The 23,778-nt window shown below is 45.2% G+C and overlaps 10 protein-coding genes and 2 non-coding genes across 12 annotated transcripts; 8 read left to right on the top strand and 4 right to left on the bottom strand.

The window, feature by feature from the left end:
• Positions 1-583: 583 nt before the first annotated feature.
• Positions 584-7,036, top strand: GLT1 (LALA0S01e05556g1_1; the record flags this gene model as incomplete). The annotated part of the gene is made up of 1 exon (XM_022774350.1): positions 584-7,036. The coding sequence occupies one exon, from the start codon at positions 584-586 to the stop codon at positions 7,034-7,036; it is 6,453 nt and encodes a 2,150-aa protein (XP_022626456.1).
• A 269-nt stretch (positions 7,037-7,305) lies between these two features.
• PAR32 (LALA0S01e05534g1_1) lies at positions 7,306-7,806 on the bottom strand (the record flags this gene model as incomplete). Its single annotated transcript, XM_022774349.1, has 1 exon — positions 7,306-7,806. The coding sequence occupies one exon, from the start codon at positions 7,804-7,806 to the stop codon at positions 7,306-7,308; it is 501 nt and encodes a 166-aa protein (XP_022626455.1).
• Positions 7,807-8,671: 865 nt separating this feature from the next.
• On the top strand, positions 8,672-9,484 carry HCR1 (LALA0S01e05512g1_1; the record flags this gene model as incomplete). The annotated part of the gene is made up of 1 exon (XM_022774348.1): positions 8,672-9,484. One exon carries the CDS (start codon positions 8,672-8,674, stop codon positions 9,482-9,484), a length of 813 nt encoding a protein of 270 aa, XP_022626454.1.
• An 820-nt stretch (positions 9,485-10,304) lies between these two features.
• DLD1 (LALA0S01e05490g1_1) lies at positions 10,305-11,981 on the top strand (the record flags this gene model as incomplete). Its single annotated transcript, XM_022774347.1, has 1 exon — positions 10,305-11,981. The coding sequence occupies one exon, from the start codon at positions 10,305-10,307 to the stop codon at positions 11,979-11,981; it is 1,677 nt and encodes a 558-aa protein (XP_022626453.1).
• Positions 11,982-12,865: 884 nt separating this feature from the next.
• Positions 12,866-12,936, top strand: LALA0_S01e05468r. Its single transcript has one exon. It is a non-coding gene; the product is annotated as a tRNA-Gly (tRNA).
• Positions 12,937-13,666: 730 nt separating this feature from the next.
• Positions 13,667-14,197, top strand: ZEO1 (LALA0S01e05446g1_1; the record flags this gene model as incomplete). The annotated part of the gene is made up of 1 exon (XM_022774346.1): positions 13,667-14,197. The coding sequence occupies one exon, from the start codon at positions 13,667-13,669 to the stop codon at positions 14,195-14,197; it is 531 nt and encodes a 176-aa protein (XP_022626452.1).
• Positions 14,198-14,500: 303 nt separating this feature from the next.
• On the bottom strand, positions 14,501-15,700 carry PEX13 (LALA0S01e05424g1_1; the record flags this gene model as incomplete). The annotated part of the gene is made up of 1 exon (XM_022774345.1): positions 14,501-15,700. One exon carries the CDS (start codon positions 15,698-15,700, stop codon positions 14,501-14,503), a length of 1,200 nt encoding a protein of 399 aa, XP_022626451.1.
• Positions 15,701-16,450: 750 nt separating this feature from the next.
• Positions 16,451-16,523, top strand: LALA0_S01e05402r. The gene has a single exon. It is a non-coding gene; the product is annotated as a tRNA-Ala (tRNA).
• Positions 16,524-16,769: 246 nt separating this feature from the next.
• Positions 16,770-18,290, bottom strand: MMR1 (LALA0S01e05380g1_1; the record flags this gene model as incomplete). Its single annotated transcript, XM_022774344.1, has 1 exon — positions 16,770-18,290. One exon carries the CDS (start codon positions 18,288-18,290, stop codon positions 16,770-16,772), a length of 1,521 nt encoding a protein of 506 aa, XP_022626450.1.
• Positions 18,291-19,505: 1,215 nt separating this feature from the next.
• Positions 19,506-21,191, top strand: ILV1 (LALA0S01e05358g1_1; the record flags this gene model as incomplete). Its single annotated transcript, XM_022774342.1, has 1 exon — positions 19,506-21,191. The coding sequence occupies one exon, from the start codon at positions 19,506-19,508 to the stop codon at positions 21,189-21,191; it is 1,686 nt and encodes a 561-aa protein (XP_022626449.1).
• Positions 21,192-21,483: 292 nt separating this feature from the next.
• Positions 21,484-23,190, top strand: AIM10 (LALA0S01e05336g1_1; the record flags this gene model as incomplete). The annotated part of the gene is made up of 1 exon (XM_022774341.1): positions 21,484-23,190. One exon carries the CDS (start codon positions 21,484-21,486, stop codon positions 23,188-23,190), a length of 1,707 nt encoding a protein of 568 aa, XP_022626448.1.
• A 172-nt stretch (positions 23,191-23,362) lies between these two features.
• LALA0_S01e05314g (LALA0S01e05314g1_1) lies at positions 23,363-23,632 on the bottom strand (the record flags this gene model as incomplete). Its single annotated transcript, XM_022774340.1, has 1 exon — positions 23,363-23,632. The coding sequence occupies one exon, from the start codon at positions 23,630-23,632 to the stop codon at positions 23,363-23,365; it is 270 nt and encodes an 89-aa protein (XP_022626447.1).
• Between the last annotated feature and the right edge of the window lie 146 nt (positions 23,633-23,778).

Genomic DNA, 23,778 nt, shown 5'->3' with positions numbered 1-23,778 from the left:
CACCACAGCAGCATCGGATGCTGCTGAATTAGCGTGTCGCCATAGAGAACAGAGACGGAAACAGGTGATCAGGTAGCCCACCCGGCGACACCGACGAGAAAAAAAATAAGTCCCTGCGACGTTTTAAGAGGGCCGGACCTCTGATTGGTGCATTTTTCTTGACATGGATAGCTATCAAGAAGGCAGGGTGATTGTCCCCTCTTTGGTGTTCGCCAGTCAGGTTACGGACCCATCGTATATGAAGCAGAACGAAATGAGTCCACGAAGCTCAATAATAATGAAAACTGACCAGGGAATAGAACGGGTTGAGAGATCGAGAAGGGCAGATTTTTCTCTGTAAGAAAAGCCATAGAAAAAAAAAAACACTGTTGGCACTCTTTTCCTTACAAGGTTGTTTTGATCTATAAGTTGGCCACTCTGCTCTGTTAAGCGAATTTGCATTAAAACAGTGCATTATTTATATTTTCGATTTCTTCCAGGACTTCAATAAACGTCCATTGGAACCGAAAAGCATCTGCCGGGCGCGGATACACCTTTCATTTGAGTTTTATTTTCTACTTGAAAGAAGAGAGCGACTAAACACATGCTGCAATCCGACAAATTCGACGTTCTGGAGGAAGCATACGATGGCGGCCTCCCCTTGAGCGACGACTTATCTGGATTTGGTTCGTCGTCCACGAAAACACAGTTTTGGGCAGATTCTATACCGCAAAAACAGGGTCTGTACGATCCAGAATATGAACGCGATGCGTGCGGTGTAGGTTTCGTGGCCAACATCAAGGGAACACCTTCACATAAAATTGTCTCTGATGCCCGTTATCTACTGTGCAACATGACGCACAGAGGTGCTGTGTCGTCAGGTGGAAACGGTGACGGTGCTGGTATTTTGGTTGGTATCCCCCACGAATTCATGAGACGCGAGTTCAAGCTCGAGCTTGACATCGACGTTCCAGCCAGACACCAGTACGCCGTGGGCAATTTTTTCTTCAAAAAAGACTCCAGTGACTCTTTAGAAGTTGGTAAACGTGTTTTCGAAGAAATTGCAACGTCACTGGGACTAACGGTCTTGGGCTGGCGTTCGGTCCCCCGCGATTCTTCTCTATTAGGCGCAGTTGCTCTTTCGCGCGAACCTGCTATTCTACAGCCATTGGTAGTCCTCACAGCCGCTTATCAAGAACAGGGTCAGATTTCTGACGAAGAATTCAAATCAAAGTACGACGTCGAGTTTCAGACTCTCCTCTATGGTCTACGGAAAAAATCAACATCCGCGATCGGCATACAAAACTGGTTTTACGCCTGTTCTTTGAATACCAAAACCATTGTTTATAAAGGCCAGCTGACTCCAACTCAGGTCTATCAGTACTATCACGATTTGACCAATGCCCATTTCGAGTCCCACATGGCTCTAGTACACTCTCGTTTTTCCACGAACACCTTCCCATCCTGGGACAGAGCCCAACCGTTGCGTTGGATTGCACACAATGGTGAAATCAACACGCTCCGTGGTAATAAAAATTCGATGCGGTCTCGTGAAGGTGTTATGTCTTCGGACACTTTTAAAGAAAATCTCGAACAGCTTTACCCCATTATCGAGGAGGGGGGCTCCGACTCCGCTGCCCTTGATAACGTGTTGGAACTACTGGTGATCAATGGTGCGCTATCGCTGCCAGAAGCAATCATGATGATGGTTCCAGAGGCGTACCATAAAGACATGGATTCCAATTTGAAGGCTTGGTTTGACTGGGCCGCTTGCTTGATGGAGCCTTGGGATGGTCCAGCCCTTCTCAACTTTACAGATGGGCGTTACTGTGGTGCGATGCTTGACAGAAACGGTCTACGGCCTTGTCGTTACTACATCACCTCTGATGACCGTGTTATCTGCGCTTCCGAGGTTGGTGTAATTCAAGTCGATAATTCGTTGATCGTTCAAAAAGGAAAGTTGAAGCCAGGCGACATGCTTTTAGTTGACACTGAGCTTGGGCAAATGGTAGACACTAAGAAGATGAAGTCTCAGTTCGCCAAAAAGCAAGACTTCAAGTCATGGCTTTCTAAGTTAATCAAAGTAGAGGACCTACTGGTGAAAACCGAAAAATTTACGCCTAAAACGTTTTTGAGCGAAGAACATGCGTCTTTGAAAGCTCAACAAGATCCCAGACTTTTAGCACTAGGTTACACTTTTGAACAGGTTTCCATGGTCCTTGTACCAATGGCTCTCGGGAGCAAGGAAGCACTGGGATCTATGGGAAACGACGCGCCTTTGGCGTGTCTGAATGAAGATCCAGTCTTGCTTTATGATTATTTTAGGCAACTTTTTGCTCAAGTCACTAATCCTCCTATTGACCCCATTCGTGAGGCTAACGTTATGTCGTTGGAATGTTACGTGGGACCTCAAGGTAACCTGCTAGAAGTCCATCCATCTCAATGTGACCGTCTGCTTTTGAAATCTCCAATTCTGCATTGGAAAGAATATGAAGCTATCAAAAACATTGAGAAAGCTCATCCAGCTTGGTCCACGGCCAACATCGACATCACATTTGAGAAATCACAAGGTCTACTTGGTTACACCGCTGCACTAGACCGTATAACCCAAGATGCCTCAGATGCCATTGATCAAGGTAAGCGCATCCTGATGCTTTCCGATAGAAAATTGGGTGCCCACCGCGTTCCATTGTCTTCCTTGATCGCTGTTGGTGCAATCCATCATCATTTGATTAGGAACAAACAACGTTCACAGGTCGCATTAATTTTAGAGACGGGTGAAGCTAGGGAAGTTCATCATTTCTGTGTTCTTTTAGGTTATGGTTGCGACGCAATCTTCCCTTACTTGGCAATGGAGACTTTGGTGAGAATGAACCAGGAGGGTCTGGTGCGGAATGTTGATAATGAAGACCTTGTTATCGATGATTCCACATTGTTGGAAAACTACAAGCATGCTGTCGACGGCGGCATCTTGAAGGTCATGTCAAAGATGGGTATTTCCACACTGGCCTCCTACAAGGGCGCTCAAATTTTTGAGTCTTTGGGTATAGACAACACTGTCGTCGATCTCTGTTTCGCCGGAACTGCATCTAGAATTCAAGGTGTAACCTTTGAGTACATTGCACAGGATGCTTTTTCGATGCACGAGCGTGGATTTCCAAGTAGGAAAACAATCTCCAAGTCGGTCAACCTACCAGAGAGTGGTGAGTATCACTGGAGAGATGGTGGAGCAAAGCATATCAATGACCCAACAGCCATTGCGTCTCTTCAAGATTCGGTGCGCAATAAAAATGAGGATGCCTGGGAAATGTACGTCAAGAAAGAAATGGAATCCATTAGAGACTGCACTTTGAGAGGTCTCTTAGAGTTGAACTTCGAAGATGCTACCCCAATTCCGCTCGAGCAAGTAGAGCCATGGACTGAGATAGCGAGAAGATTTGCTACGGGTGCTATGTCTTATGGTTCGATCTCCATGGAGGCCCACTCCACTTTGGCGGTTGCAATGAATAGACTGGGTGCCAAATCCAATTGCGGTGAAGGTGGTGAAGATTCTGAGCGTAGTATTGTACACGCCAACGGCGACACGATGAGGTCGGCAATCAAGCAAGTTGCTTCAGCCCGTTTTGGTGTCACTTCGCACTACTTGTCTGACGCAGATGAGATTCAAATTAAAATAGCTCAAGGAGCCAAACCAGGCGAAGGTGGTGAACTACCAGCTCATAAAGTCTCCGCTGATATCGCCAAGACCAGACATTCGACGCCATATGTCGGTTTGATATCTCCTCCCCCACATCATGACATATACTCTATCGAGGATTTGAAACAGTTGATATACGATCTTAAGTGTTCGAACCCAAGAGCGGGAATTTCTGTCAAGTTGGTGTCCGAAGTCGGTGTTGGAATTGTTGCTTCTGGTGTGGCGAAAGCCAAAGCCGACCATATCCTCGTATCTGGCCACGATGGTGGCACTGGTGCATCGAGATGGACAGGTATCAAATATGCCGGTTTGCCTTGGGAGTTGGGTCTTGCCGAAACGCACCAAACCTTGGTTCTGAATGACTTGAGACGCAATGTTGTTGTCCAGACAGATGGTCAACTGAGAACTGGCTTTGATATTGCAGTTGCAGTATTGTTGGGTGCTGAATCTTTCACTTTGGCTACCGTGCCTCTGATTGCTATGGGTTGTATTATGTTGAGAAAATGTCACCTAAATGCATGCGCCGTCGGCATCGCTACACAAGATCCACTACTGAGAGAAAAATTTAAGGGTCAACCTGAGCACGTCATCAATTTCTTTTACTACTTGATCCAGGACTTGCGTAAAATAATGGCAAAATTAGGATTCCGCACTATTGATGAAATGGTGGGTCATTCAGAGAAATTAAAGAAGCGGGACAATGTCAACACTAAAGCGATAAACATTGACCTTTCCCCAATCCTTACGCCCGCTCACGTCATCCGACCAGGTGTCGCAACAAAGTTCACGAAAAAGCAGGATCATAAGCTGCATACGCGTTTGGACAACAAACTAATCGATGAAGCTGAAGTAACACTCGATCGCGGTCTCCCTATCAACATCGATGCTTCAATTATCAACACCGATCGTGCTTTGGGTGCTACTCTGTCTTACAGAATATCCAAGAAGTTCGGTGAAGAGGGCCTTCCTCAGGATACAGTTGTCGTTAATATCGAGGGTTCTGCCGGTCAGTCTTTCGGTGCATTCTTGGCCTCAGGTGTGACATTCATCTTGGATGGTGATGCCAATGATTATGTTGGTAAAGGACTTTCGGGTGGACGCTTAGTTATTAGACCACCATCAGGCTCCAGCTTCAAGAGCGACGAAAACGTGATTGTTGGTAATACGTGTTTCTATGGTGCCACCTCTGGTACTGCGTTCATCTCTGGTGTTGCTGGGGAACGTTTTTGCGTGCGTAACTCAGGAGCCACTATTGTTGTTGAGAGAATAAAGGGTAATAACGCATTTGAGTACATGACAGGTGGACGTGCCGTTGTTCTGTCCCAGATGGAATCTTTGAATGCTTTCTCTGGTGCCACCGGTGGTATTGCATACTGTTTGACCTCAGACTACGACGATTTTGCTGGAAAAATCAATATGGAAACCATCGAGCTACAAAGCTTAGTTGATACGGTGGAGATTGCGTTCGTGAAGAATTTGATTCAAGAACATTACAATTACACGAAGTCTGAACTTGCTGCTAGAATTCTGGGCAACTTCAATCACTACTTGAAGAATTTTGTCAAAGTCATACCAACAGATTACAGAAAGGTTCTAGAAAAGGCGGCGGCTGAGAAGGTCAAACAGAAGGAAGCGAATACAGCGAAATTCTTAAAAAGATTCAATTCCGGCACGGACTTGAAAGCAGACGCTACTAACGGCGAGGTTGACGGCATTAGAGACTCCCGAATCAAAGCCGCTACTGTCAGTCACAAAGCTACACTGACAGAACCAAAGGTACAGGACTTAGAAGACGCCATCCAGAATGCGGATCAATTAGAGAAGAACGTGGAGAAAATCGAGAAAACTCGTGGCTTCATGTTGTACAAGATTCGTCACGAGAAGTATCGCGGTACCAAGTCGCGTACGAAGGACTGGAAAGAGCTGTCTAGTTGCCTAACAAAAAAAGATGCCAAGTATCAAACTGCCAGGTGTATGGACTGTGGTGTCCCATTCTGTACTGCTGATACTGGCTGTCCAATCTCCAATGTGATTCCCAAATTTAACGAGCTGGTTTTTAAAAACCAATGGAAGCTGGCCTTGGACAAACTGCTGGAAACCAACAACTTTCCTGAATTCACAGGTCGCGTCTGTCCGGCTCCTTGTCAAGGCTCTTGTACTTTAGGCATCATTGATGACCCTGTTGGGATCAAGTCTATCGAACGTTTGATTATCGATAATGGTTTCAAGGAGGGGTGGATTACGCCCCAAATTCCAGAGTTCAGGACAGGTCGCAATGTAGCTGTTATTGGTTCTGGTCCTGCGGGTTTGGCATGTGCTGATCAGTTAAACAGGGCAGGCCATTCTGTCACTGTTTTTGAAAGAGCCGATCGCTGTGGTGGTTTGTTAATGTATGGTATTCCAAACATGAAGCTGGACAAATCGATTGTCCAGCGTCGTATTGATTTAATGGCTGCCGAAGGTGTCAGTTTCATCAACAATGTGGAGATAGGAAAAGATGTTACGACCGAGGACCTCAAGAGCGCACATGACGCAGTGGTTTACGCCATCGGTTCCACCATCCCTAGGGATCTCAAAATACCTGGTCGTAGCCTGAAGAATATCGATTTTGCTATGTCTTTGCTCACGGCCAATACCAAGGCGTTGCTAGAAAAGGACTTGGAAATCATACGCCAACAAATTGCAGGTAAAAAGGTCATTGTGATTGGCGGTGGTGATACTGGTAACGACTGTTTGGGTACCTCAGTAAGACACGGCGCCGCTTCCGTGTTGAATTTCGAGCTACTGCCTCAGCCACCTAATGAGCGCTCGAAGGATAATCCTTGGCCTCAATGGCCTCGAGTCATGAGAGTTGACTACGGTCACGCGGAGGTGAAGGAGCATTACGGGAGGGACCCACGCGAGTACTGCATTCTCTCGAAAGAATTTATTGGAAATGAAGACGGCGAAGTCAAGGCTATCAAAACCGTTCGTGTGGAGTGGAAAAAGTCAGAGTCAGGAGTTTGGCAAATGGTTGAAGTCCCAGGCAGCGAAGAAGTATTCGAGGCTGACATTGTGCTGTTGTCCATGGGTTTTATGGGTCCAGAACTATTTGAGGATCCAGATATTGTGAAGACCAAGAGAGGAACAATTGGTACTCTGAACGACGCGTCGTACTCAGTCGATGGTGGTAAAATTTTCACTGCTGGTGATTGCAGACGTGGCCAGTCCTTGATCGTGTGGGCCATTCAAGAAGGTAGAAAGTGTGCTACTTCTGTTGATAGCTTTTTGATGGGTTCCACGAACCTACCGGGCAACGGTGGTATTGTGAAGCGTGATTACAGACTTTTGGAAGAACTAGCATCCACTGTTGATGCTTGAAGGACGCACGAAGAGTTGATGTAACTCTGTAATGTGTTCATATTTATTGTATTTATTTAATTGACTATTATTATTTCAATACTGTATTGCAAGAAGGAAGTAGAGGAGCTGGGAGATACCAGCATGTTAGCCATTACATAATCAAAGCAGAGCTCGACGAAAATAAGAGAGAACCTCAACTGCTTGTAAGATAACATCTATTCATTATATTGAAACTGATAGGAAATCGCGGTTCAAGTGGGATGCGAAATATTTGGATTTTTCTTGACTCATTTGAAGAAACTTTTGACGCTGTGCCAAAAGCCCTTATTTTGGGCCCGTTTTTGATCTTTGCTCCCATTTCTAGACTTTTTGCTGTTTGAAGGTGACAAAATGTTTCCAGCACCACCCCTTCCAATGCTAAAGCTCTGGGGAGAATTCTCTGGTCTACTGCTTTTTGCCTTTAAAGAATTCTTCTTACTTCCTAGTGGACGAGCACTGTTGGAATTCCGCGATTTTAAAGGATCGAGAGCCGTGTCCGCATTTAAATTACGATCATCCTCTTCAATAGGCGGTATGAAATCGTCCACGTCTTGAGCTTGACGAGTCAGATTTTTATCCACGTTCTTGCGCATATTACCTGCACCTCCTCTTCCAGTGCTGAATACGGGCTGCAACAAACTTGGTGTTTGGGATCCTTGAGAAACGATTTTCGGAGAGGGTTTTTCGGCTGAAGAAACTATGTTTCCAGCACCGCCTCTGCCCGTAAAAACGCTAAAATCCTCGCCCATTGACAGTATATTGTGGTATTAGAAAGAACGCACCTCACAGCGAGTTTAAATTTGGTTCAAAAAAGGGGGAGCCTAAATATACTGCCTTAAAAGCTATGATGTAAATCACGAAGCTATTAGAGTTGTTAAAGGTTCCGCTCTTGCCGATTTCAATCATGCATTCGAGCGTGTAAATTACTTAATGAGATCCGTTTAGCTGTTGAAGATGTCAATTTAAATGAACTGGACCCTGTTCGTCATTGATGACCACATTTGCTGAATTGCCCGATGGAATAGGATACAGGCTAGTAGGTCAGAAATATAGGAAAGTGATCAGTCCGAGAGGAAAAAGGCGAGTTAGACTCTTTACTTCTTGTTCTATCTTAGAACACTACTCGGTTCAGTCTTTGTATCTACGATTTCCTGGTGATTTTACTCTCGGAGTTTTTTAAACTCATTATCCGGAGTTGTCATCGCAGTAACATTTTTGCCCGGTTTCGCTGAAACGAGTGCAACAAATGCAAGTATCACAACGCCGCATTCTAACCTACAGCTTTTCCGTGTCCGTTTGTTTTCTTTATTCCTTCTTTCGTTCTCACACCACTCCGGTAATTGCGTATGTGTTCAACGCCAACTATACGTTTTTCTACCCAGCGACCAGAGCATTAACTAGAAGACGCGTCTTTAAATATCGTCACATGACCAAATCGCTTTTCGTTCACTGTGAGATTAGCTAGTACGAAAAATTAACGATTACAAGATGAGTTCACCCATCTCTCTTTCTCTGGCTTTTCGACAACTCTGCTAACCTCAACTGTCTACAAACCTCTTTGCTAAGTTTGTTTCTCACTTCAAAAAGCTTGAAAACGCAAAAAACGACTCCAAAATGTCTTGGGACGACGAAGATTTCGATATTCCAACTTCCTCGAAAAACCAGCCCGTAGCTGCCTCTTGGGACGACGAGTTTGGCGCTGCCGGTGACGATGATGGTGCGGTACTAGAGTCGTGGGATGCTGAAGAGAGCGAAAAGCCTAAGGCTGTTAAAAAAACCCCTGGACCTTCTAAAAAGGATGACAAAAAGAAGAGCAGTGGCCCGGTACTACTGGAGATTGACACTGTAGATGAAAAAACCAGAAAAGAGCTGCTCAAGAAGGCAGAAGTGGAGGCAGACTTGAAGAATGCTGCTTCTTTGTTCGAAGGCCTTGGTGTCGCTGATGAGCACCCTAGAGCCAAGGCATTGCGTCAGGAACAGGAACGGGAAGCACTATTGCGTCCTGCAAGCTTTACAAAGGACACACCCATCGAATCGCACCCATTGTTTGATACTGCAGAAACTAAGAAAGATTTCCAGGAACTAAGAAAGGCTTTGGCTACCGCCATTACATCTATGAACGAGAAATCGCAACTAAACTACGCCTCTGGTTTGGCCGTGGATCTTATTAGAGATGTGGCCGCGCCTATGAACATCGAGTCCATCAGACAAGCGGTTGCGACGCTGAATGTTCTCATGAAGGACAAGGAAAGACAGGAAAGACAGGCCCGTTTGGCTAAGGTCAGAGGTGGTACCGCAACCGGTGGTGCTGGTAAGAAGAAGGCTAAAGCTGCAAAGGCCAACCTCGGTGGTGCTTTCAAGAAAGATCAAGAGTTCGACCTCGAGAAGGGTGAATTTGAAGATTTTGCCGATGACGACTTCATGTAATTTTGAATACTGGTTTACATTGGTTTCACGTCAAAGTGAGTCCGCACCTAATAGAATTTTGCACTTTAAACATTTGAACGTATTTTTTCGCTGGCTGAGAGTGAAGACCTAGTTTGAAGGGTCGGTTTGATGAAGCCATGGGATATTATCTGCGTGTGTGTCGTATTGAGACCAACTTTCGAAATTTTTGGCATCTCCAATTATTATTGTCGAAACGGTATCATGACAGAGACATAAGGTAAGCTACAACCCGGAAAAAATCAATGGACCATCCTGGACTGCAGCCTGCGAGAGTTGAACAGGTTGGACTCTTACATACGATTTCAAACTCGCTAATACGTTAAAATACGAAACTGTGACGCTGGGTGAAAAAGTGTGACATTAAACACCCTGAGCGTTGAGTACATTGCATTTTTTGTTTCCGAGTTCCACGGTAAACGTGGCTCTTGAAAGTCAGTGGAACGGCCCGCCATTGTCGTTTCCCTTCAACTTATTGCTGAGTTCCCCTCGGAAAAACCTCTAGTTATCCACATTATAATATCAATTGGTTTTTTGAGCGAAGACCCTGCACGTACTTACCTCGCTTTTATATACCAAAAAAAAGCCAGTTTTGTGCAAGCTAAGCATCAACACTCATGAAGTCAAATTCGGCAATCCTCATGTCAGTTCATGATTTGTATATGTTCGATCTTGTATGCTTTCCAATGAATACTAGACATATAAATTGGCTTACTTGTAGTTGAAAACTGCCAAGAACTGACAAACTTTAAAAGTTCAGACTTCATTGAAAAAGAGGCATTGAGCTTGTATATAGACTAGGATGCTAAAGCAATCAGTAAGAATCTTTTCGAGAAATTTAAAGTCTCAAAGCTTTTCTCGTGGCCTACAAGCGCCAATTCCCGGTAAATTTGGATACAAAAGACCTATTGCGGGATTAGTATTGGGAGCAGCAATAGGAGGTTCATTGGCACTATCTGATTGGTCCATCTACAATGACCAGTTTTCTTCTACTACTCCGTTGCAAGAATTACAGCCACCTCAGTATTGTCAAGACGAAGTGGAGTTTAGTGAAGCCGTCGAGAAGTTAAAAGCTGTCTTGAATAACGACACTGCGTCATTTTCGGTTTCCAAAGAAAGTTTGGATTCACATTCCGATACTTATTTCAACAGCCACCATGCTACTCCTGAACAAAGACCAGGTATAATTCTTTATCCGCACACTACCCAAGACGTTTCTGAGATTCTGAAAATATGCCACGAGCACGCCATTCCGGTGGTTCCGTTTTCAGGTGGGACCTCATTGGAAGGCCACTTTGTGCCCACCAGGTCCAAGTGGACTGTAGTCTTGGATTTGTCGATGAACATGAACAAAATTTTGAAGCTCAACGATCTGGATTTGGATGTAGAAGTGCAAGCTGGCGTTCCTTGGGAAGACCTTAACGACTACTTGGGCGAAAAGGGTCTTTTGTTTGGATGCGACCCCGGCCCCGGCGCACAAATCGGTGGTTGTATTGCCAACTCGTGCTCGGGCACTAACGCTTACCGGTATGGAACCATGAAGGAAAATGTGGTCAACATTACCGCTGTACTAGCGGACGGCACTGTGATCAAGACCAAAAGAAGACCACGCAAGTCTTCAGCTGGTTACAATCTGAACGGCTTGTTGATCGGATCGGAAGGTACCCTAGCAGTAGTGACAGAGGCTACAATTAAGTGCCATGTCAAACCCATCAAAGAGACTGTTGCCGTGGGATCTTTCCCAACGGTAGGAGATGCCGCTGCTTGTACTTCAAGGCTGATACAAGAAGGTATCCAGCTCAACGCAATGGAATTGCTGGACGACAATATGATGAAAGTAATCAACAGGGCCGGGGCTACGTACAAGACAGACTGGATTGAGAAACCAACCCTATTTTTCAAAATAGGAGGACGTAACGACAATATTATCTCTGAAGTGGTTGGCGAAGTGAACCGCGTTGCGAAGATGCACGGTTGCCACAAGTTTGAATTTGCGACCAACAGTGATGAAAAGCTAGAGCTATGGGAAGCTCGTAAAGCCGCACTGTGGTCTGTAATTAATGAGGGCAAAGCCAAGGATGCCAGTATGAATGTCTGGACCACAGATGTGGCCGTGCCATTATCTCGATTTTCGGAGGTCATAGAGGCAACCAAGGAAGAGATGAATACGAGTGGTCTTGGGAACGCTATTGTTGGTCATGCAGGAGATGGGAACTTTCATGCTCTCATACTTTACAACAATCAACAGCGGAGCAAAGCAACAGAAATTGTGGACAATATGGTGAAGCGGGCAATAGCTGCAGACGGTACATGCACGGGAGAGCATGGTGTGGGGATTGGTAAGAGAACTTTTTTACTGGAAGAGTTAGGAGATGGTCCTGTTGATCTTATGAGATCTTTGAAGCTGGCAATGGATCCAAAAAGAATTTTGAATCCGGATAAAGTTTTCAAGATTGATCCTAACGATCATGAGGAGTGAAGAATAAAAATTTGTTAATATTCAGAAATATAGCCGAGTGTAGGAGTTAAGCATAGGGCAGAAGGTGTGTCAAAAGTATTTCAATTCCATTGGCTGTGTCGTTCGTTCATCACTTTGAAATACGCTGACGTGGCGAAGTCATTGCAATGAAAAGACGGAATAGATTCTTGTGATGCTCACATAAATGTAGCTGCTGCAATCAGGGTTTGTGAACTTACCACTTGGTTCTTTTGCTGAAGGGGGCCAGGTCCGAAATTTGATGTCTTTACTCGGTAGCGGTCTTTTAGGTTCTGTACCGATGAGATTGGGTCAATGTTGGAATTGTAAAAAGATGCAACGAGACCGTAACAAGGTAACACACGACTAGTCAGTTGGCCCATGGGAGTCAATATTTTAACAGGCCCAGTCGAGAGATTTCGAGCAGTAGCACGATCTACGTGTCATATCTGATCACTTTTTCACTAAAGAGCGATGACCCTTACAGAAAGTGATGTTATAGAGCGGTTCTGAGACCCAGGTTGAGTTTCAAAAAACGACTAACGCACCCCAGATTTTCAGGTGTTTCGTAGCTTGTGTGAACACTTTCGATTTATTTGGATATTGAGTGCGTCTACCGTTCCTACCGCGTTTTAATGGAGCAACCAATTTGCATAATTCGGCAGGCTCCTTCGGTGTCGATGAGGATGAGGAACTGTCTTTTCAAAAACAGCTGTTACAGGGAGATAAGAGTTTGGGGCAATCCATGGTGCAAGTTTTTTGAAGGAGTGGTGTGAATTCTGTCGCTGTCGTCGAGTCACGTGCTCTGGTCCCCGGTTGAGAAGCATGTCCATCTGACATTCGTTATCCGATATAATTCATTCTATCCACCTCCAATCTTAATCAGCGCGCAAGTGGTTTAGTGGTAAAATCCAACGTTGCCATCGTTGGGCCCCCGGTTCGATTCCGGGCTTGCGCATATTTTTGCTCTTCCCATTTCAATTTTTATTTTGATACTAGAGCAATTGCTACCGACAGATCCGACTGTAACGCAACATACACAAGAGATAGAAATCTCGAGCAAGTCAAGACACAGAGGGAGACACTGGGAGAGACAGATCTTGACGTCACAAGCGTAAACCAACCTTCTTGTCTCCCCTTTAATTCTGCCTTCTTCACCACTTCACCATTTCACCGCTACTCACTACACGCTACACACTACTACACACCTCTGTATTCTTCACCTTCACTACTTCTGTTTTCATATATTCTTGTACATCTCTCACTCTCTTCTACTGACCTCGAAAGACTTTGTATCTTCAGCAAACTTTACTTGACCTTTAATTCCTAGCAATTTGACAAACTTGAGTCCTCACTTTTTCATTACCTATCTCGACTGCCAACATCTCTTACGCGTCTCAATTATTGTCCTCTGGCTTTTTTAACCACTTTGCTTTAAGGTGACCCCACGTCGTAATGCTTGACTGACCCATCAAGGACACCCCGCTGGCTTACCCTTCCGTAGCAAGACCACGCGATCCAGTAGCAAACAACCCTAAGCGCAAACTTAGTTTCGAAACAAGATATAAAAACGCTTGGATGTTGACTTACTAGACATTCACCACTCTTCTTGTACTGTAGAAGCTCACTTAAACCACAACAGCTTCGCATTACAGCATTTAATAACAATCCTTATAACTCCCCAAGCAATGATCAGATCCACCGCTTCGCAAACACTAAGATCCACTCTTCCTTCCAGAATCGTGGCCGCTCCAAGAATCGTGTCGTCGTCACTACATTCGTCTTCTTTGGCCCAACAGTCGATCTCAGACAAGGTACGTCACACCCTGGGCGATCTTAACAAGAAGATAGGCGAAGCAGCCGCTTCAGGCATCGACAAGGCCCAGGAGGCCTCACATAATGTGGGAGAAACCACTCACAAGGCATCAGAGGCCACCAAGAGCGGCCTTGACGCTCTAAACAAGAAAACAGGCCAGGCCGCTGCAGCCGGTATCGATAAGGCCCAACACTTGGGCGATTCCGTGCAAGACCAGGCCCAAGACTTGAAGCACGATGCCAAGAGCAAGGCTCAGGACTTGAAACACGACGCAAAGGACAAAGCTCAGGATTTGAAGCACGATGCAAAGGACTCTGCCCAGGACTTGAAGCAAAGCACCCGCGAAATTGCGAATTCCGCCAAGAACCAGGCTAAAGACGTGGCAGACAAGTACAAACAGTGAAAACCCTATCTTGAAAGCCATTTAAAGCGCTACCAAAGTCTGTAGTAGGATATGTACGAATAATGAATATGCATTTACGAGAACGAAAGCGAATGAAAGACAGGTTGACTGCTGTTTGCCAGGCAAGTGGAATCAACACTGGTAATGAGATGAGATGGAAAGAACAATGAGTGATGCAATATGGGACTGGTGTTGGCGTAATGATCAGAGCAGATTATATATTTCAGATAGTGACCGCTGTGGGATGGAAATCATTTTTTCACATAGGCCGTCCGGTGTGTCGTACAATCGAAGCCCTTGCCACTACAGACTCTGCTCGTTTTCCACAGCCTCCACCCGTCTTCGAATCAGCTCCAGATAGTTGCTCGGTACATACCCAACATCGCCCTTTTTCGTACGCACTTTCCACCATTCGCTGTTGCGACCCATTGGATCCGTCTTGCTCATCACAGCCATAAGGTCGCCCTTTAGTAGCCGTACTTCGATTTGAGGGTTCTCGGGCGTAAAATCGTACGTGGCCCGCGCAAACTCAAGATTCCGTGGGTCCAGCCCACCAGAACTGTTAGCCCCGTTCTTTTGCGCCAGCAAACTCTTACGTTGTTGGATTTCTGCTAGTCGTGCAACGAATTTTCGCAGTAGAAATGGGAATCCAAACACGGCGGCCAAAAAAATCACTAAAGGTTTCCACGAAATACGTCTTTTTCCACGCTTATCACGCTCCAGGTCATGTCCTCTAAACTTGTCGAATTCCTTGGCAAATTCGCTCTTAGGTACACCGGACGCTTTGATTCGAGGTGCCATGCCCAATCTACCGCTGGTGATCTTGTAAAGCACTTTTTTAAGCATCTTGATGACAGCAAAAATGCCCAAAAACGACCCCAGCATTTCCTTCAGTGACGAGATCTGCTCCGCCATCGATACCATTGTGAAAAAAGAGTTATGTGTAGCCATGTAAGTTGCCTCTAGCATTTGTGCGAACCCTGCAACGGCCCCTATCAGACTTTCGATGAGCTGGAATGTTGCTTGAGTCGATTCTGCCAATCCAGGAGCCCCATTTGCAATGGCATTTGCATTTGCATTTAGCCCTGCCATTCCATACATCCCGCCTGCTCCATACCCACCCATCATGGAGCCGTAACCACCGCCTGAGCCGTACATCGAGCCATAACCTGAACCATACATCGAATTGTAACCATTCGATCCGTAAAGCGAACCCAAACCGCCTCCATAAGGGGAACCTCCATAACCCATGTTATTCTGTCCGTAAAAACTGCTTTGATGTCCAACGTTGCTGCGTATATTGTTGTTCGTGTCTAAGTCTGCTTCGAGTCCCGCTGGTCGATGCGGTAGTTCCGGTGCACTTGGCTCGCTATTATCAGAAGCTCCTTCTTTCAAAGTAACAGGTCGTGAAGGTCCCACCATAGCTGATTCGGACTCCAAATCGTCTACAGTCTGCCCCTGCCATGGTTTGGCTCTAGGCTTTCTCATCGATGATGAAGACATCTCTTGGACAATTTCGTGCTGATAGCCGACAAGGAAGCTTCAAGAAAGGTCCAAAGCAGAGTGAAAGAAAACCTATCACTCCTTTGATGAATAAACCTGAATACCAGGAGTAAAAGTGTTCGTAAAGGATGGAAAACAGACAGTGAAGGCCTGATCCTTTCCTAGTGATCTGCTACTTGTTCAATATTTCGATATTATGGGACCTTTCGTCAGAAGTGAGTAATATGTGACAATCCGCCGAACAAAGCCTGAGGGAAACTTTGAAGCCTACCTTTGTTGAACGTATTTATCGAATCAGGACTTTAGTTCTTAAGCTTATCCGTCATTTCGTTTTCTCGTCTCTTTTTATTCACTTGTTGGATTTGCATTTTTGATAATGCGATGAGAAGTTGAATGGTAAGACTGTGGTCGAAAATTACAAAGTGGATGGCAATGGAAAAACAAATATTTCCAAACCTACTAGTTACGCTTGATAATTACGCACATCAATGTTATCAGTTCCGTCGTTCTTGAAAATTTGAACCGACCACTGACATTACCATTTACCGTCAATTCCTGCACATTGAACGCTCAAAAGTCGAGTAATTAGACGTGACAAGATAAATTTATGCCATAGTCGTCACTAAGTTACAGCTCCCAGTCCAGTGGAGTGTGGGTTTCTAAAGTTCACGTTTCTCAAATGATAGTGAACCCTCATGCACCCTCAACTACACAATGTATAGCATTTCATATCTCATGATTTCAACAATTGGGCGTGTGGCGTAGTTGGTAGCGCGCTCCCTTAGCATGGGAGAGGTCATCGGTTCGACTCCGGTCTCGTCCATAATTTTTTACTTGAATCAATTTTATACTACTTTTCAACACACATACATGGAATAGCATTCCCTACATGACGGTAATCGTTCCCACAACTCTTTGCTTGTATTGTTGATGTATGTATTTATATGTTGTATTTGATTATGTTTCGTAGACATCAATTGAACCTCTTAGGATTATGCATGGTGAGAGCAACGCTGCTCTGCTGTGTTATATTACAATGGAACCTGATTTTCGAACCTTCGATTAAGAATCATTTTTCAAAAGTGAGTCCGAGCTTGATCCCAGCAAGTCTCTTGCGAGGAGACTCTGGCATTGCCAGACTATTTTCGTCATTAGGATGTAGCGTAATGGTTGTAGTCTTGCCCAGGCTGTGAAAATTTTCGTCTTTCTCAGGTATCTCACTTTCGGTGTCGTCACCGCTCGAGGAATTGGCCTCTGACATCTCGTCAAGCGTAAGCGCATCCACTAGGGGGATTCTAGGCTTGACGACAGGAGGCAAATTCACAGGAGCAGTCAATTTCTGAACAACGCGCTTATAGTTATCTATCTGCTTCTCCAGCTGTTTCATCTTCCGGTTCATTTCTCGATAGCTGTTTTCCTTCTCCCGCTGTACATCATGCAGTGCATCAAACATGTACCTATCTTGGACTGTGCGGTGTGTGGTCATTGTGTGTCTTAATTGTTCGTTTTGGAGACGTAGCTCCGCTATACTTAGCTCAAGCTGTTTAACTTTGAGCGAGAAATGTTCAGATTGAAACGACCTTTCCCTCAAAGTATCCAGCTGCTGTCTATTGTTCTGAGCGTCACTGATGTTCAAAGTCGCTACTTGTCTCTCGTCTGCGTATTGCGCAAACCATCCGTTCAGATCTTCGTCATTGGTCGATCCTACACTCGAAATGTATGAGCTTCTTTTGCTTTGGGTTGCCAGAAGGAAATCATCCTTATCGAGTGACGGCACGTCAAAGTTGAGATTATCATGATATTCTTTGTTATCGAGCGTGGAACTCGACGAAGCCGTTGACGTCGTAGAAGGAAATCTGTAATTTGCGGTTTTAGCTGGCTGTTCCGAACGCTTGGTGTCTGGAGAAAGTCTTGGTACTGCGCTTACCTGAGACTGGGCTTTGATATTCGACTGAGGTTCGCAAGCGGTTGCAGTGCTTTTCACGGAAGATGTACTGGAAACCTCTCTGGAGTGATATTTTTGTGGCGGCGCCGATGGCTCGATATGTATTTCTGACGTTTGTTGTACCTCTGGTGTACTGACCTGCTGACTCTGTTTGTGCTGTGATTCTTCTACTTCTTCTTTTTTTTCTTCTTCTTCTACCTGATGCTGCTGCTGTTGTTTCTGCTGTGACGAAGGAGCTTGTTGGAACAGCAGTTTGGATGAAGTAAGGATCATAGAGGGTGTCGTAATGGGCGGAGTTGGTGCTCCTTTGGTGCTATTGAGAAGTCGTGACACACCCATGTACTCAGGCTTGAACATTTTGGGCGCATTTCCAAGCAGTGCACGTATGGGAGAATTTGAGCGTAAAATCTTGGTTGGAGTCTTGGGATCAGCGCTTCTGCCTCGACTCTGCCGGCCACGCTCGGTGAGCTTGGACAGCGAAGTACGATACATGGCAGGATAGCCACCTTTCTTCTTGTTGTGAGCGTCGTCGAGATGCATGAATGACGGATTACCCAGTGACGATAGATTTTCATCGAGATGCATCATGACGGGAGACATTTTTGGAGTGAGCTGCTGCTCTGGTCCCATGGTTGGTGTGTTCATCTTAAATATTGATAATGCAGCGATGGCAAACGAGTGACAATTTAGTTGGGAGTAACCGAAAAGCGTCCAACTGGAGGTCCACAGATTTAAAATTGATAGCGATATTCAAAAAGAGGCTGGATAGTTAAGACAGAAGTGTCTTGGTTTGGGAGTGTCTTATTTTGTCTGGAAAGTATCAAAGGGTCTTACCGACCGATTAGAGACCCTGGAATCTGTGTTTCTTTGTGTGGAGAAGATTCTGCTCTGAAATACTTGTTGACCGTCTAGGCTTTTTGCCTCAAAGTTCCCGGAAAGGATCGCTCGATTTCGCAGAAAGTTTCTTGCACGAGTAACAACCACTTTTGTCAAAATGTCTGGTGTTTCTGGAATGGTTCAGGTTGGGGTGAGGTCTGAATCTTACAAGATGCCACAAACAAACTGTTTCGAGCTTTTGTGTAAATGTGTTGGAGAAGGAGGATGGGTGCTTCCAAAGTTTCCCGAGCTTTCGTTGTATGTGGAAATCTTGGGAAATTGTGTTGATGTTTACAGTTTTCCTGTTTCGGGTTTATTGACGATCTTGGAAAAAACACCCGAAGCGGAAGCGGAAGAGATGAGGTCTCAAAAAGGGGAAAGATATTTCCCGAAAGGGCAATTTTAGGTGAAAGAGCGCTTTCAAGTGAATGGGCCCTGTGATGGGAAGCGGCTTGAGTGTAACTGAATTTGTGATACTCAAAGTGAAAATTATCGTGCTCTAGAGGTAAGAAATGTCGAATGACACTGTCGTAAGAGATGATACAAATTTGTAACGAAAATCTTGGTGTTTCAGGGCGTTAGAAGGTGTAAAGATTGAGAGGTTTAGGTATTATGCGTTCCGAGCGAAGAAAACATACGCTCTTACTCATCTGTGCTGATGAGTGATCAATGACGTACAAAATGACAATCCAAAAATTTATTTGATAGGGCTATCAAACTTACAGAGAGCTCTACGAGTTTGTTCTTTTCATTAGTTTTCCAGGTTGCAATGTCTCTTCAATGCTCCTCTACCTGTATTCCTTTCCCTCGCCGTGACTCATATGCCACTTGTAGCGTCAATCATTATACCATATGGTGACTCTTCATATGAGACTCTCTAATCTCAGTATATATGAAAAATACTAAATCATTTCCATTTGACGGTTACTGCATGACAACGATTCGATTCAACATTATAGACACCCAAGATCTACTAGTTTCATCATGTCTACAACGCTGGTGGCGTGTGGGAAAGTAGCCTCAAGCTCCAGGCTTCTGCTGCGCTGTCAGTCGACGCTGTCGTCGTCTTTACAGAGAATGCACGCCGATCTAAAAAGCGATGAGCTTTTGCCAGGAAATACACCGGACTACGTGCGTTTAATCCTTCGGTCGTCGGTGTATGACGTTATTGAGGAGTCCCCTGTGACGCGAGGCATTGGTCTGTCGTCCCGTTTAAATACCAATGTTCATCTAAAGAGGGAAGACCTACTGCCGGTTTTCTCTTTCAAGTTGAGAGGAGCCTACAACATGATGGCTAAAATAGCAGAAAAGTCTAACAGCAATCAGGGTGTTATTGCCTGCTCGGCAGGAAACCACGCCCAAGGTGTGGCTTGGGCGTCCAGACACTTAAACATGCCTGCAATCATTGTAATGCCCGTTAACACCCCATCGATCAAGTATCAAAACGTTTCTAGACTTGGCGGACAAGTGGTTTTATTCGGAAACGATTTTGACGAAGCCAAAATCGAATGTGCCAGAATTGCTGAGGAAAGAGGTCTTGTCAACATTCCACCTTTCGATCATCCCTACGTCATCGCAGGTCAAGGAACTGTGGCGATGGAGATTCTGAGACAAGTGCACAATGCTTCTAAGATAAGCGCGGTTTTTGTTCCCGTAGGTGGCGGTGGTTTGATTTCCGGTGTTGCAGCGTACATCAAGAGAATTGCACCTCACATCAAGGTCGTGGCCGTTGAAACCTACGACGCTGCCACTCTAAAGACCTCTTTGGACAATGGCCGCAGGACTCTACTCGAGCAGGTGGGAACTTTTGCAGATGGTACCTCGGTGCGTATGATTGGTGAGGAAACCTTCCGTCTCTGCCAAGAGCTCGTCGATGAGACTGTGTTGGTCAATACGGATGAGATCTGTGCTGCCGTGAAGGACATTTTTGAGGACACCAGAAGCATTGTCGAACCCTCTGGTGCTTTGGCAGTGGCAGGTCTCAAGAAGTACATCACACAACTCCATCCTGACGTTGACCACTCCAAAAAGTCCTACGTGCCAATCTTGTCTGGCGCCAACATGAACTTTGACAGATTAAGATTCGTTTCCGAGCGTGCTGTTCTCGGTGAGGGCAAAGAAGTGTTCATGCTAGTGACCATCCCAGACATTCCTGGCTCGTTCAAAAAACTGCAAAGAGTCATTCATCCAAGAGCCGTTACGGAATTCTCGTACCGTTTTAACGAGCATGACACATCTTCGGGTACTCCAAAGGCCTACATCTACACGTCTTTCAGCGTCGTCAACCGTGAAAAGGAGATTAACCAGGTTCTACAGCAGCTACACAAGCTGGGCTTCGAGGCTGTCGATATCTCTGACAACGAAATGGCAAAGAGCCACGGTAGATACCTTGTTGGAGGTGCCTCCCGGGTCGACAACGAGAAAGTCATATCTTTTGAATTCCCAGAGCGTCCTGGCGCTCTTACAAAGTTTTTGGACGGTATGAGCGAGTCCTGGAATCTGACTCTATTCCACTACAGAAACAATGGCTCGGACATTGGTAAGGTTTTGGCAGGTATCTCAGTTCCTCCTCAAGACGAACAGGTTTTCCAAAACTTCTTGAACGACTTGGGCTACAGATATCAGGACGAAACTGAAAACATGGTCTACCAGAAATTTTTGAAGTTTTAAGAATGCTTCTCATCGAACTTTAGGAGTCAAGTTCTATGGAGTTAAAGTAAGACCACAGTCACAGCATTGACCCAAAATAAGACAAAACCAGCGACAAATTTTTATAGATATATAAAGTTCACAGAAGTTGAGTCTAGCATGACAACGATTAGAAAGTACGTCGCTTGATTCGAGTTGATAAACATCTTGTTTTTGGTCGTTTTCCTCTAATCTGACGTCAAAACGCTCAAATAATGATTATCAGAACCGAAAGTGAGCATCGGGCCTGGTCCGACAAACATTAAGCGGAGCCATGAGAGCTGGATTTGCTAGAACGGGCCTTCGTTACGTGCACTTATACCAGTCTAAAAACCTAGACAAAAATGGGTTAAAATTGCATAGTACGCAGGACCTTCTGCAATTGTTAGGCTTTGTCAAACAAAGTAAAAGCGGTCTGGTGCATTGGTTACCGCTGGGTCTCCGTACGCTGAACAAGATCAAGACCATCATAAAACGTCGGATGGAGGATCAAGGGAGGGCTCAAGAAGTTTCGTTAAGCTTGTTATCACCAAAAGCGCTTTGGGAAAGCACAGACAGGTGGATTAACAGTGAATTGTTCAAACTAAAGGATTCCAAAGGATCCGACTTTTGTCTGGCTCCCACTTGCGAAGAAGAGATCACAACGTTAATGGGTAGCTATATATCCAGCTACAAAGATCTGCCGTTGACAGTGTACCAAATAGGCCGGAAGTACAGAGATGAGAAGAGACCCAGAGGAGGCCTCTTAAGAGGCCGTGAGTTTTTAATGAAAGATGCATATTCATTTGACCAGACTCCGCAGGATGCTGTCACTACATTCGAGAACATGAACAAAACGTACGATCTGATCTTCAAAGATCTCAAAGTTCCCTTCGTGAGTGCTTGGGCTGACTCCGGAGCGATTGGAGGAGATTTGAGCAAAGAATACCATTTCGTGCATGAGACTGGCGAGGACATTGTCCTTGAGTGCAATGGGTGTAGTAATGTATCAAATGTCGAAAAATGTCTTTCATATCCCCACGAAACGAACACTTACACCGGAGATGTCAGCGTGCGGTACGCTTTGAATGTAGCGCGGGACACACTGCTATGTCTCTATTATCCTAAAAACAGAACTCTCAATTGGAATCTGGTCTTGGCTGCCATGGAAAAAGATGTGGATTCTTCTTTAGCAGATGTGAGCAATGAGACCGTTCTTCAATTATTTCACGCTGGTAAAAACGAAGACGACTTGATGTTTTCATCAGTTGTTCGTGTCATGGACTGTAGGCTGAGCTCAAAGGCCAATTTTCCTGATTTTCCTTTGACACAGTATCTGAAGAGTAACTTTTCTCAATTGGACGACGTAAGTTTGGTGGATGCCGAAGAGGGTGAGATCTGTGGCGCTTGCGAAGAAGCCGAACTTAAAGCATCTAATAGCATAGAAGTGGGACACACTTTCTATCTGGGCCAGAAATACTCCAAGCCGTTTAACGTCAAGTTCACTACCAGAGACAATAAGGAGCAGTTATGTGAAATGGGCTGCTACGGTATTGGAGTCAGCCGCTTAGTTGCTGCTATAGCACAGGTAACCCGCGATGAAATGGGTTTGAGATGGCCCAAAGCTGTAGCACCTTACCAAATTTCTGTCTGCGGAGCCAAGTCTGACGAGCTTCTCGAAGAGGTTACCAATGCTCTCAAGGCGTGGAGCCCTGAAATATGGGTTAACGAGGACCCTAAGGTGAATTTAGGGCGCAAAATAGCCACCAGCCATAATCTGGGTATCCCCATCTGCGTGATTGTTGGGAAGAAACAATGGCCTTACGTTAATCTTGAAGTCCGGGCACCGTACATGACAGAAACATGGCTAACCAAACAGGCTGAAAATGGTGAGACTTGGGGTTGGACGTGCGACACAGAGCAAAGAGACCTTATCAAGAAGCACAGGGTTCACAAGAATCATCTCAAAGACGTGATAGACGTGATATTGACAGATATGTAAATTTTTGAACAAAATACGTGCGAGACAAAAAGTGGTGTGAGGTGACCATAGAAATCCCTGGTTGTGATTATTTGATATATTGTGTTGGCCTAAGCTCCTGGCGTTGGCCGCCTCATATTTTCTCTATCAAAAGCTGTGGGATGGTGGAGGTGATGTTGGGAAGACTGTAGGTTTAAAACAATTTACCGGTGATCTTAGCCACGACGTGCAAGGCCACGACCGAGAAAATGAAACCAACCGCCAAAAACAAGACCACCAATGGGTCTACTCTTAATCCGTTGGCCTCGTCGGTGTAAAGTTTGAGGATACTGTTGGACGATCCGCCAAATCCAGCTTGTCTCGTCGACGCTGGTGTTTGTTTCTGTTGCTTATCTTTGGCAGATTGAGCTTGTCTTCTTTTCTGCAAAGTGCGCTGGCCACCGGGGGGAGTTGGAGTAGACATTCTATTGCGTTATGGACGTACTGGGAATGGACAATGGACGTTCAGTTGGTCTGTGGGATCTCAAGACCAACTGAGTTTGGTCGTGGTGAACTCTAGTTAACACGATGGTATTTAATTTTGAAAAGGTGTTACCCGAAGTGTCACAT

This window comes from Lachancea lanzarotensis, scaffold LALA0S01 (assembly GCF_000938715.1).
Source record: "Lachancea lanzarotensis genome assembly LALA0, scaffold LALA0S01, whole genome shotgun sequence".
Classification (NCBI taxonomy): domain Eukaryota; kingdom Fungi; phylum Ascomycota; class Saccharomycetes; order Saccharomycetales; family Saccharomycetaceae; genus Lachancea; species Lachancea lanzarotensis.
Note: the sequence above shows the minus strand (reverse complement) of the source record. Positions and strands in the feature narration are given on the sequence as shown.